At 40.8% G+C, this 14,458-nt stretch overlaps 1 protein-coding gene across 2 annotated transcripts in view; it reads left to right on the top strand.

Annotated features, from left to right (window-relative positions):
• The first annotated feature begins 7,029 nt into the window (after positions 1-7,029).
• The window catches only part of slc44a5b (solute carrier family 44 member 5b), a 31,796-nt gene continuing 24,367 nt past the window's right edge, over positions 7,030-14,458 (top strand). For both annotated transcript variants that reach the window (XM_076726072.1, XM_076726073.1), the window contains exon 1: positions 7,030-7,242. In XM_076726072.1, coding sequence (XP_076582187.1) covers positions 7,206-7,242 — 37 coding nt within the window. In that variant the 5' untranslated portion in view covers positions 7,030-7,205. The remainder of the gene's footprint in view (positions 7,243-14,458) is intronic.

Genomic DNA, 14,458 nt, shown 5'->3' on the forward strand with positions numbered 1-14,458 from the left:
ACTCAGCGCTGCGCTCCTCATGGTCCTAAACAACCCGGATCCCCCGTTCACCTCAGTTTCAGGGTTCACAGGGGGTTCATGAGATGGTAATTGGACATTATGATAATGTTCATGGTAATAGGCTACTCCTACTCAATATTACGGGCGCTCTGTGGTTCTCAGATGTGTGCTTATTGTGGCATTATTACATATGTGCATGTATCTGTATCTAGTTAGGGTTGCAATGGTATGAGATTGTCATGGTAGGATAACCATCTCAGAAACTACTGTTACAGTTTCAGAGTATCACAGTGTTTTATTATTCTTATTCTTATTCTTATTATCAGTTACAATGGCCCTTAAAGGAATAAAAACAGAGGGAGATTAACATTAGTATGGTAGAATTAAATACCATAAAATAAGCGAATGTGTATAGTTTGATAACTGTCAATTTTCATACCATGGTATATTGTGAAGCGGTGTGCCGCTGCAATCCTAAAATCAGTTTAGCACAGTTTTCTTTCAAAGTTTTTTTCTTGGCACAGATCAAATAACAGTCATTATTGTCAACACATTGTGTGAAACAGCTCATTTTCTCACAACAGTATATGAGTTTGAGTCAGAACCACAATTACTTTCAAATGGCTCTGTGATGATCAAAAAAGGTAAACCATTTTTTTCTAATGATATGTATTATCTTCAGATGTGTTAATCAGTTTGCTCATTGTGTGGACCCTCATATCCAAAATCTTCGTCTGTGCAATCATCATCACCTTTCAGACATTAACATTTAAGTTCGTCCTGTTCATTTGTAAATCCAGCTGAAGATTTCTATTCTTCATGGAGACAGTAGGTGTACAATCATCATCATCCCCATGAACACACATCTCTGCTGGAAGGAATGAATGATGCCAGTGGTTAACCACAGTGGTGAGAAATCCCAATAACATTTTTATTTACTGTGCAATGCAACCACAGCTTCCATTATATATTTCCTGCTTTGAATATTTGTTACCACAACGTTGGTGTAATGTGGCCACTGTACAAATGCTCACTGACGGAGAGAAATCTGTGAATGGACTTTCTTGAAACTGTCAGTAAGATAATAAGAAATCAAATAGAGAAACTCAAATCCAGTGAACTCTCTCTCATGTTGACAGTTTCTGAGTTACACAGAGATAAAAGGAAATTTCATTTTGATAGCAGTGATTCACAGGCTGATGGTCTTTTTTCTCAAATGTCAACATGATTTAAATGTTTTGAGTGAGTGACAGCCTTTTGTAGGTCAGATGATGTCTTGTGCTTCACAGTATACACCGTTGAAGCAGCATTTAATGTTTTCTGAACTGTAGAAGAGTCATGAAATGTGCTTGAGATGTTGAGAAAACATTTTATTTAGTTGCCTTATCTTAGTTATGATAAGATTACCATTGTTCTTCAAAGGATGTTAGGGCTAATCCATACTGACAACTGGTCCTCACCTTTTTTTTTTTGGCATCCAAGGAGATTTTGGGACATCCCATTTAAGGACAGAGAAGTATTTTTCCTCATTTGTCATGGCAACCTGAGCAACTAAGGCTCCTCATGGGAGACAGACTTGCTTGAGGCTCAAACCTAGTCAGAAGGAGCTCAGAAATAGGAAATGAGTCTTTTTATAGACACCCTCTGAGCTGGCATCATTGTGCTCATTCTCTAATGTGTTGTTCTAGTCATTCCTCAGAAAGTCTCCCTTCATAAACTGAAATGTATCTGTTGGCTTTTTGTGAATTGATAAGTAATGTATCTCAAAAAACAACAGAATATCACTGTCGGACCAGATGCTGTAAGAAAAATCAGGGTAGCCTACTTAAAAGCTACAGCAGGAACAGCATGCCGTCCCTTTTATGTTTTTGTCCCAGATTTACTCAAGTTTAAACAGCTGTCTTTTTAGACTAATTAGCTTTCTGTCTGAAAGCCAGATAAAGTGTTTTAAATGTGATACAGGTAGACACAACAAATTAGATCACAGTGCAATGTATGATAACATGCACAGTGATATGATACCACACGGTCTGAAGCAACACAAACTAATATAAAACAGGCCACAGTGACATAATATAATCAAATTAAATTCAATCAGTACTTCGCAATTTTTTATCATTTTTGTTGACATAAGATTATCTTGAGCCAAACAATGCTTAAAGTCAGAGGCGCTCACTCCACACGGTCACAAGATGAATCTGAGCAGTGATTTCTGCAACAGAGAATTATGGTTGTTTGTCTGAGGTTTCTGTGAAGCACTGCAAAGTTTTTCATCTAAAAGCATTAAAAATGAAACGATCTATCTAGGGAGCATCACTCTTTGGTTGAACTTCTCACAGCTCCCGGGCATGTGACGAGGGGTCTCGGGAAGGCTGCGCTCGCTTGGTTGTAAAGGGTCACAAGCCAAAAAAGGTTTGCAACCAGTGCCCAGTAGCACAAACACATCAGGAATACATTAGTCATAAAAGAAAGTTAGTTGAGTAAAAATAATGAATGTTTGTCTCAAGGCAAGTAAATAGTGCTTCAAAACAAGAGAATAAAAACACACATGCACTCTCTGTCGCTCCCTCCAGCCACTTCCCACTTCGACAACCCTGACCACTGTTACTATACAACCAATTGACAGAATAAATGTTGGTTTCTACAAACCAGGCATATATTGAAAAATGACATTGCAATTTTCAATTTTATGTTGTTGTTTATGTTGTATGTTGTTTTATGCAGCTAATCCAAAAATGGACAAAGAGGTGCAGCGCAGGTGGAGCTGATCATGCCCATAATTATGCATGACTTTAAGCCTTAATATAATTTAAATGAGTGAGTTATATCAAAATTCGACCACAACCATTTTTTTGTACCAGGCTGTAAACATGTTTATTTCTGCTGTAAAGTTGGGCATTTTAATATGGGGGTCTATGGGGATTGACTTGCTTTTGGAGGCAGATGGAAGTGGCCATTTGAGGAACTGCAGTTTTTGGCATTTGCAATCACCTCATTTCCATCACCTGAGGTGCCCTGTCCGTCTCCTCACCGACACCTCATTCCCTAATCAGCCCTGCAGCACATATATTGGCTGTCAACTTGCCTGTGTCGACCTGTAAGCTCATTTGCATTTGGTCTTTAGCTCAGCCTTTGTAACAGTTAAAACCAGTATCTACTGACCCAAGCTTCAGAGGACAGCAACTCTGAAATAAAGCCTATTATAGAGGCAGGTCATTTGCTGGCTTTGAAGATACAGTTAAATTCAGTACTACATATAAAAGGAGAGACAGGTGTGAGGCTGCTAAAATGTAGATAACACTTCTTTTGGTACAGTAAAACCAGCCTGAAGTGTTGTAGAATAGCTGAGAAAGGAATAGGCTAACATCTAATGACTCACAGCACCCTGTTTATATCAGTGTTAGCGCACTTCTTCATATGAAACCATGATGTTGGAAACGTTGTAGCTATACTGAGTATTCCAGAAGATATGCAATATGTAACATTCCCATTTTTCTGCCTCTTCCCTGTTTTCTTTGACGCCATATGGCCATATCATTGGGAGAATAATTTTAATGACCAAATTATCTGTATCACAGTGGAGCAGTGCCTCATAATGCACCCCGTCATTGTGAATTCAGAGGATTAGCTGGCTCGCAGTCTGTGTGTTTTGATTAGAGGTGTCCCTGAGGTCTCAAATGCATCTCAAAACACAACTCCGAGGGAACACACACAGCACACACACATAGGCAAGAAAACTGTCTGCGGAACACAACCTTTTTTAATTAACTCCATCCTCCTTTCCAGTGAGGTGCCAGACAGCTGTCTGCCTATGCTGAGCCAAATACAATACATGTGTGAAATGTGCTGTTTGCACCTGTTTCCTGTGCCAAAAGCTGTTTGTTTTATTCATTATAATGTCCCCAACTTGAGGAGTAGATGTCTCTGGGTGTCTTAACTAACAAACTAAACTAATACTGAAAGGCAAGGGATTTTGAGCACATCCCCAAATCTGTTCATGTTAAAGTGCTGTTACTGTGGTACAGTATATGTTACACCGTGCTATCAGATGCTCAGTGAAAGTGGAGGTTTGGTTCAGTTTGTTTAGGCACACAAAATAAAGGTTTATACCAATAGTAACATCTCATAACTAAAGCAACTAGTAGTCAGCAGATGAATCTTTGCAAGAATTTTATCAGTTTCACACCAAAACATACAAAATTATAGTTTTCACCACAACACTCCTGTTGGCAGAACAGAAATACCCCCAAAAAGAGGAATTAGACAATTGTGTGACTGTTATACTGTGATTATTTCAATGTAACATATTCTAACAGACCGCTTACATAAGCAATAGAGAGCAGTAATTTGACCTATGAAAGTGGGAAGAGTCTGTATAAATCTAACTGCGATACAAAATATAAATCTCACTAATGCACCTGTAGGAAACAAAGGTGGAGGTGGCAGTGTGGTGAAATATTATTGTAGTCTCCAGTCCAGACAAATACTGTGCACTTCAGCTGTGACACAAGTTTAAAAAGAGAGCACCAGGGGATAGACTCAAGTTTTATGTCCTGCATTTTCAGGCCCAAGAGATAAAACATGTTCATTCTCTTTGCAAATTGTCTCCATTTACAGACAGATCATTGACTCATCGCCTGGCAGCCCTACCAACCGCAGATGGAATTTCCTGTTCCCAGGGTGCAATATATGTTTCTCAGAATTGTGTTTATCCAATTGATTGAAAAAAAAAAAAAAACAAGACTTCCAATCACCTAGTGCACTCTATATCTCTGTTGCTCATTTATGCAGTGATGCTACTGCTGTACACGCTTACTAAATCACCTCCTTTATGGTGGAACTTGTGGTGGGGGATTTCAATTTTTAGGAGTCAGCAGGGTTGATCGCATCTGCAGCAATTGTAACCACTCAATGAATAAGAAAAAGGGTGATTGTGTTGAGAGCATCTCCTTCTGCCTCTGATTGTGAAAAAAAAAACAAAAAAAAAAAAAACCTCACTATCCAAACTGCAAATGGACAACTGCCAGAGAGGAATAAATTACCTTTTGTTTCAGAAAGTGGAAAAAGGCTGCAAAGCAAACCAGCACAAAATGTGACTGTATCTGTGGTGCACCCTCTCGGTTATGTAATTAGCAAGCTGTTAGCATCCATCATTTCCACTGAATGACAAGCAGATGGGCTGGCAACTCTGGAAAATACAATTATTCTTAGAGAGGGAGAAAAAAAAATCACATATGAAATGTCATTGTTCTTGCTCAGTCCTTGCAGGATTGCTTGACCTTGTCACATGCAATAACACAATGCTGTATTCAGACCTGTTCATTAAGAAAATGAACATTAGCTGAAAAAGGAACATAGGTAGATGGAAAACAAATTCCCCAACTCTATCAACCTCTTTAACTTACTAATTATTGCAAAGACATAATACACCAACACTATTCACATCTAACAGTGCAGGAATGCACACAATAGCACTCAGTTTCCAACTGAGCTATAAAAATCCAGGGTCCATCTGGCTGTGGTATAAATCTATTTATAGCATCAAAACCAACTGCTTCAGACATCGATAAACAGAAGTGTTAAAGATACATTAGAAATTCCCTGAAAATCACAGGACTGAGAAACAATCCTTTGAATTTCTTCTAACCATTCTAATACTGTAATTCAAATTGTTCCACATTTGTTGTCCTGCACTTGGCAATAATGTGATCCTGATTCTCTCTGTGTGCTACAGTGATCCTGCCACATCAACATATGATCTGTCCCAAGGGAAGTCAATCCCTTCTTAATGACTGGCCTTTAGCAACCTGAGCTCTCATTACTTTCATCCACAGAGCTCTGAGAGAGACATCTCTTTTTAGATGTCAGTGTGTGATACAAATCACCTGACCCATTTCTAATCCAATCTTACATTAAGTGCATGAAATATTAACATTGTAGATATTCTGTCATTAAAAAGGAAAATGTTTGCCGATGTGCAGTTATCATTGAGGCAACACCCAGGTTGAATCCCTTTGGCTGCAGCTGTCACAGATGAAACATGTTTCGTTCTCGATCTCACTTTGTTAATATTGTATGAAAATCTCACCCTGCAGCTCTTGGATCAGTCAGTCACTGTACATGATTTCCAGTCTCTGCTGCCACTTCCTGGTCATAGTCACTATAGTGGACTCTCAAAGCCCATGATCAATCTCTGTCTGCGTGGGAGTGCAGATATGGAAGGCTAAGTATTTTTGCTTTCCAGGACTCAGTACATTTACTCCATTGCAATTCATGCAGAAAAATATTTTATCTGCAACGCACATAGCTCATAAAATGTGATGCACTGTTTACATTACATCTCTGCCTGCATGTTTTGGGGTGAGAGAAGTTACAACTTCACCATTATCATTATAGTTCTTGAGATTTGGTGACCTTATGTGATTCTGGCATAGCTCCATCCAGCTTCAGACGAACAGATTGCCTGTGGCTTCAAATATAATACATGATGACTCCACTTGCACCTGAGGCTTATGCCTTGACAGGTCTGACACCATCCCTTTTCATGCTTGCTACGGATATGCACCCCCGAGCATCATATAAAGAGGAAAAACAGACATGAATGCCTCTGCTCAAGTTCAGGAGGGGTTGCAGGGAGTAAAAGTATTTGCAATGTCACGGAAAACCCAGCTGAGGTCGGTGTTTCTCCACCGGATGCCACAGAGTGGACAGAACTGCCACCTAAAAATAATACCTGCAACATTGACTGTATTATTAATCAACCAAAAACCTGGACATCGCCACTCGTCTTGCAGCCACGGACAGTGCACTGGCCTCTCTGTTCTTTTGCATTGTTTAGATAAATCCAACACATGCTCATGTCTGCTGACAAACTGTACAAAACGATGTGGGTTTGTGGCTTGAATCGCATCCTAACAAAGGAGGAACAGGACACAGAGGAGGAGCAGCAGCAGCAGCAGCAGCTCCGCGGCGCGCGGCGTCCCCTTTAAGACCGTTTTGGAATAATTAATGACGTCGCGCTGTAAACACGACTGACGCTCAGCTGCGTGGCCGAAGCATCCTCCAAGAGCCCAAGACCTCTCCAGGTTCCCGTGTTTATTCCTCGACGGGACCGCCGAAAGGCACTAAAATAACTGCGGTTCACCTCGACTCTCATATGCGGTCTCCAAAACCAAGACGACGGTGCTGCATCTGTCGTAAGTGCCATGGCTAGAAAGACGGACATCCCCTCCTCGTACTATGGTGAGTCGGTTCGTCTTTGTTGTAAACGCCAAGATATTTTTCCTCTGTACTGTGCAACGTTATGACAGCGGGATATATCGGTATCTTCTTTAGCGCGAATGATGTTTGACCCCTTGCTGTGATTTACAGGGACGATAGCTAGCTTGCATCGTCAGTTGCTAACTATTTAGAGGCTATTTAACGGTTGACATGAAATACGCAGTAACGGTAGGATAACGTTTTAAACGTTTTTTACGTTGGGATAAGTAACGTTAGCCGAACGTCTCTCATCGTGTGTTTCTTCAGTCTACCTCGTGAATTATACATATTCACGGCGTTACCCGGTTATGTCCAAAGATATAACATCAAAATTATTGTTTACCTGGTGGAAAAGTCTTCACGACAGGCGCCTGTCCTCAACAATAAGTCTTACCACTTCGCTCGTCCACTTGGCGTCACTTCGCCTTTGTTGTAACGTTACACGCAGAGATATTTCTCCTCATTAGCTAGCTTAACTACTGTGTAACGCTATGACAACAGAATATAACATTAGCGTTGGCGTTTTCTTCGTTAGAGCTGCAGTCGACGACCATAATCGTCAGAATATTGTTGTTAAAAAAAATGCCCATCACTGTTTCCCGAAGCCCAGGATGATGCCATCAGACCGCTTTGTTTTGTTCCAACACCAATCCAAAACCCGAACATATTCAGTGCAAGACAAAGAAAATCGGAAAGCTAACGTCATTCGTCAAAACTGAGGAATTAGAAGTAGCTTTAGAATATTACATACACGTATAATGAATTCGGCATTTTTGTCTCAAAGATTTAAACGATTAATTGACAATCAAACGAGTTGCAGGAGCCTCAGCTGAACGGACGCTGTCTGTTGTCAATTTAGAGGTTGACATTAGCTAATTGTCACAGATTTTTCTGTAAAAAAAAAAAAAAAAAATAGCCGTAGTTGACTGCTAATTGTGTGCCCTGTATTGTTTGTGTGTGTAAAAACAGAAGTGCTCACGTTAGGAGACACAATGAGTCTTATCTCCACTTTCCTCCTCTTCTCGCCCACATGGAGGATAATTACAACAGTGAAACAACTGCAGTCCAGGTAGTGCAGTTAGTGAGGAGCAGTTTTGATAACAAAGGATTTATTGTCTCCAAGTGGCATTTTCACTGCTCCAGGCGTATGGATATATTTAATCCATGGGCAGATTTTCTGTCCATTAGCCTGCGGTAGTAATCATGTTGTTTATCACAGCAATATAATCCTTTATTATCACCAGATGCCACACAGTGTCCTTCCTCTGAAACAAAGAGTCACTAACGCTGGTGATTTTAACCGCACGGATGGCTTTTCTAGGTTTGATGCCAGTCTTAATAGTTGAACAGCTAAAATATTTTGTTCTATATTCAGTAATCTTCTATTGAATCATTGAAAAATGAGTATTTACTGCTTCTTTGACAATGGTATTCTTGTGTCGCTGTACAGCTACTCTCAGCCTACGACTGTGCAAGACTATCACTGAAACTAATGTGGCATTGAAGCCCAGGCTAAGCTATTTATCACACTGTCAGAGCAAATAATGGTTGCTTTCAATTAAACATTTTTTTTAATAAAAACATTATCAAAACAAGCTCCACAGGCAATAAAATGTCATTTCAGATTTTAAATGCTTTTTTGGGTGTTGTTAAGCAGTAGCTTCAGTCGTATCCCATCCAAGATCCAATATCTCATATTAATAAGCAAACATATGCTAATCAGTCCAACCCCAGTTAAAATGCAGAATGTCATAACCATATAACTTTAACATCCTCGTGTCTCGTGTCGGCAAAGTCTTACATATCATTATCGGTTACAAAAGCATCATCCCTGTCTGTTCAAGACGTAAAAGATTCCAGTAAAGATCAGGGAGGCTTGATCAGCTTGTAGCTGTACAGTTTTAGAGTGGCACAGGCATTTTCAAGTCTTCTCCTGACGGCTCTTGATGGGAAAAGCCGCTGTGTCTTCCTGTTATTTCCCTACATGCTGACCCCGTGCGCCCCATGGACCTCATGACTACAGCACTCTGCCAATCACGACTGCAGCCTGACAGCTGTAGTTGCTTCTTGCTGCTCTCTACAGACATGCAGCTCACCATCAGAGCCTTCCTACCCCATCACTTCCTTTTCAAAAGTTCAAGACGGTACTTAACAGTGTAACATAAATCGTACAGTAGAGGTTATGTGTTAAGTGTTGCAAGTAAACAGCTTAGTGAAGGTTTGGAGTAAAATGCCAAAAGAGCCTGTGTATCATTATTATCATATACATTAATTAGATGTAGTGAATGTGCACCATTACAGGGGCTCATATATACATGCACTTGCATTGTCTTCTGTTGCTTCGACTCAAGCGCTTCTCTCCAGAGAATTGCATGGAATATAGTGAGACAGTTTAATTAAGGAACATAATTTTGCCCTAACAGCATCCAGTGACCTAGCTAGTGTAGCATGGGATGGAGTTATGGTGTCTCCCTGTGTTTAGGTCAGCTGCTTTATATTATTGGCTCCTTGGAGCTTTCGTTCCGTCAGCTAGCTTGGCAAAAAGGCAATTGAGAGTGTTTTGGACTCCCAGCTGAGCAGAGAATGACAAGACAAAAAGACAAATTTTATATCGGCATGCTCGTCCCCCGCAACTAATGTTTCACACTCTGCATTCCTTTAAATGTGGACTAAATGTGGAGTGCATAGTAAAGAAAATCACATTTTCTGTTGCTGGTAACATACCCAGCATTTTTGGCTTTCTATAGTGGTTTATTTCTCTCATTCCAAAGGATAAAGTGGATCATTCTGTCCAGTATATTGTTTCCAGATCAGTAAGTGGGATAGCTTTTATTCTTTCAATGAACATAAATTGCACATACCCTCATATAAAGCAGCAAAACACTTGAGGAAGCATAAGTGAGCCTTGTTTTAGCTGCTGGTCGAACTGCTTGCCATCCCATCATTCACATTCAGCAGTTCCCCACTTGCTCTACATCCCAGATTCAAGTGTACTCTTGTGGCTAGTATATTATATAATGTTTCTAACTATGTAGCAAGTGTTCAGTGGGCTTATACTGTACTGCTGAAATGTTCACTCAGTCAGAAAAGTAGAAAAATAGCTCATAATCATTCTGTGACAGGTTTGTAAGTAACAATTTAGATATGAGTTCCATTCACCACAAAAAGTGTTGAGTCGGGCACACTGTTAATTAACAAATTTCTCGCATGGGCAGCTTCCCTAAACGCTGCATTTTTATACTGAGTCAATGCAGAGTCTTGACAGAAAGCTGGGAGCCTTGGTTTAGAATCAAACATTCACAGCCTCTTCCTGTGAAATTGCAGTCAGAGAAGGTTGTGGCTCAAATGGCCCATTTCGCACCCAAGACTAAGTGCTGTTATGGGCTTTTTAAGTGTCACTGTCCTCTGCAAATACTCATCTCAAATTAAGACTGATACTCACTCCATGGTGCTCGTACACATTTTATTAGTCTTTATGGCATTTCTGCTCATTATTTTTAACAAGGTTATGTTCCTTTGCTACTAATTTCATGTGTCTTTTCTCAAGAGATAGCTGTGTCGGTGCCTGAAAGTTTGAAGTATATTATTCACACTAATGATAGGGTGAGTCAGTAAATAATTTCAGAGATTCACTTCTGTACAGTGGCAAGCACTGGATGGTTATTTGTTCGGGTCTGTGAAAATGGGACATTTAGTTTCGAAGAGGCTGTCTAGGCGACAGCAAGGGGACTTTAAATTTCCAATTTGCAGTACAAATATAGTCAGTGTTGGTTTGTGACTAGAAGGCTAAGTGACATTGACAGTGATTTATGAAAAACAACCCAAAGATGGAACTGGAAATCAGTGAGGATGCAGAGCTACGTTAATGCTAGCCACGTAGGTTCTGAGTCTCGTGTGCACAGGGAGACTTGAAGTGACTTTTGATAGGTCTAATGTGCTAAACGATGCAGCTAGCTTTATCGAAACAAATGAATCATTATCCTAACAACAAAAGAGACATGGTGTTCTGGTGTTGTAAACATGCTTTTGTTTGCACAGGTGAGGTCCTTGCGTTGCACCTTGCAGATTTGCTTAGATACATCAGGGTTTTAGTGACTTTGACCCTGATCTGAGTTGTTTAGGTGTGCATGTAAGTGTGTTTCTTCACCTTAGTGCCAATATTGCATATTTGGATATCAAGATGTGGCCTGTCCTCTTATGTTTAAGTCTTTATAAATCCAGGCCAAAGCTGGTTGAGCCTGTCACTGATCTACAGTAGCAGCAGTGAGTCTCGTTTCACAAGAACACTGACATGCCTGGAGGCTCCCACAGAAGTAACCAAGGTCACAAAGCCCCAGCCACAATACTGCTACTTCTCTGCTCCGAGCAGCAGGCTAGCTGTCAGCAGCTGACACTCTCAGATGCTAACTCCCCTCCTGGGGGTCAAATCCCAACCCACACCCCACTATTCTCGGCATTTGAGGGGATGTCAGCTAGCGATGTGTCTTTGCTTCCCTCTGAAAATATGTACAGTAAACACTGTACATATGCACTGTTCATGCACTGATAGGAGTTAACCCAGTGGGCTACCAAACCAGATATGCCAGGATATGCCAAGTACTCAGTCCTCGACCATCTGCTAATAGTTGAGAGGATCCCGAGGGATTCTGCTCAGAAAACCAAAACCAGAGATCTGGATGTTGTTGTCTTGTCTCAGTAAGGAGACAAGCACTTTAAAGGTTGTACTGTTCTCCAGAGAGGGAAAATAAGAGCAAGGCAGGAAAGATTTTTTTTGGATACTGAAGGGCGATAGAAGAAAGGCACAGAAAAGAGAGTTATGAGGCTAGATGGAGAGTGTTTGCGTGTATTATCTCTACACATTTTAATATTATAAAAAGGGGAGCCATCTGGAGCTTTTTAACTGCTTTGATTATTTCAGAGATAGACTCCAAATCTTTTTTTTTCTTTTCTGGGGAGTGTGGGAGACTTGTGTGATCATGATGCTGTTCCCAATTGTGAATGTGTTTTTCATATGTGTGCGTGTTTGTGTGTGTGTGTGTGTGTATGTGTGTGTGTGAGGGTTAGTGGGATGTGGGAGTGTTGCCTGACTCAAGTGAAACCTTGCCAGTAATTTTCTGCCCCCCATGTCCGTCTCAATTCGTCTCAATTTGTGCGTGTGTTTTTCCGATTCAACTGTGAGACCTTGACAGTGAATCTCTGCCCTACAGTCTACCCCATGACCTCCTCCCAGTCTCTTATCCTATCACAGCTTCACTGGCCCCTTTATCTTAATGGCAGTGATCCACCCAAGCAGCTCTGTTTCAAGTGTGCAGGCTCCCAGCACTAATGTTGCAGGAGAAACCTGAGCACTGCTAATTTTTAAAATACGGACTAGAGGAAAACGCAGAAGTCCCAAAGCCATGTTACTGGTGTTGCTTTCCTCTATGGATAGGCAGAAGCCAGTGCTTTCATCAAATATGAATGAACATACAGCATAGCATTCAGACTTACAGACTGCGCCTACTCTGCTGAGCAACGTCATTATGCTGAATTTTTTACATTTCTGTTTCCTCTTTTTTTGTTTATCTGAGGCTGGATCTAAGCCCAGCATAGCTCTGACAGAAGTGAAATCTCACAACACTTAAGTCTCTCCAGGTCTTGGAAATGTGAATCAGCAGAGTGAAGACAACAACAACAACAACAACAAAAAAAGTCCTTTCCAAATGCCCCCTCTGACCCAACCCAAGTAGAGCACCTGCGGTGTTCGAGCTGTTTGCCTGACCACGGTATGAAAGAGGCCTGTGTTGGACAGTGGAGCCTGTGGACACTGGTGCCTGTGTCTGCCCGCGTTGATGTGTCTGTACTGGATGTGTTTACGGAGACGAGCTGAGAAACTCGGGGAAGTTGGCCTGTGGAAACTCGAGAAAGTGAGGAAAGTTTTACTCAAAGTTTTACTGTGGAGGGAGTGACGACAGCACCGTACTGTATGATTAATATTCCAGTTTTGTGTTATGTACTTAAATTTCTTGACTTCGTGACTTTCTAAATGTCTTGATTTTCTATATGTACTATAATGCCCCTGACTTATATTGGACTCCACAGAGGTAACTGTCCGACGTGCTGGCCTCCACGTCATCCATTAATTCCTGATACTGGACACCTCGAACAGCATTAACCTGCTTATACCACGGTCACTTGCCAAAGAAAAAATTAAGACCATTAATTTGTATTTTCATGCCTTTTGCAATCAAAATGTAAAGTTCTCGCAAGCCAAACCCAGTTTCCATGGTCACACCTGAGGGTTTGATTAATACCTGGAACAATCATTACCATCCCCTGAGGTTCAAAACATGCTTCACTACTCCAGTAGATAAGACAAACCTCATATAACTTTGCAACAGGAGATATTTCCAGTCTGCTCTGCTGTGAACCAGAAAGCTAACCTCATTCTAGAAAGACTGAAAGTCAATAACACTACATACGGTTGATAACAGGTGCTTTGTTTAACGACAGGACTATCTAGCTATCCAGCCAGTATCTGGTATCTGCTACCTTTAACGCTTTTTCTCTAGCGTTTAAGTATGGCTTTAAACACTGCATTGCTGGCCTTCTGGTGTCAGTCGTGACATGGAATTCAGTGAAATGATAATTAATACCGGCCCTCAGACTCCTGGCAAGGCTGTACCCCCCACCCTTGTATTGGTGGACTAGATAGCGGCATTATATTTTGACAGGGTCTCATTGAAAGCATCAGTGTTGTAGCTTTGGAAGCTGGAGTCCATTCATTTTAGTCTCAGTGTATTAACTGCCCACTTCTGTCAGTTCTCCCTTTTCCTCTCTTCTCAATTGCTCTTTCTTCAGCTGCATCCCAGTCATCATGGTTGTCATATTCTCCAAATCAGTTAAAATAGATGCCACTGTCATTAGATGCCATTTATATATACTGCGTGTGTGTGTGTGTGTGTGTGTGTGTGTGTGTGTGTGTGTGTGTGTGTGTATGGGTGGGGGGGGGGGGGGGTTGACATTAGTGGTCGACTCAATATGGGTTTTCAATGTTTAGAGAGCAGAGCAGCTAATGGATGATATATATTGCAGATATGTTGTTCTTTTTGCATCTAATTAAAAAACAATTTAATGATAATAACAAATGCGACACAGTTGCTGAAGTTAAAACCAACATGTATTTAACGCTTTTTGCTCAAGTAGATTTGTATGTTCT

The sequence above is a fragment of the Chaetodon auriga genome, chromosome 3 (assembly GCF_051107435.1).
Source record: "Chaetodon auriga isolate fChaAug3 chromosome 3, fChaAug3.hap1, whole genome shotgun sequence".
Lineage (NCBI taxonomy): Eukaryota > Metazoa > Chordata > Actinopteri > Chaetodontiformes > Chaetodontidae > Chaetodon > Chaetodon auriga.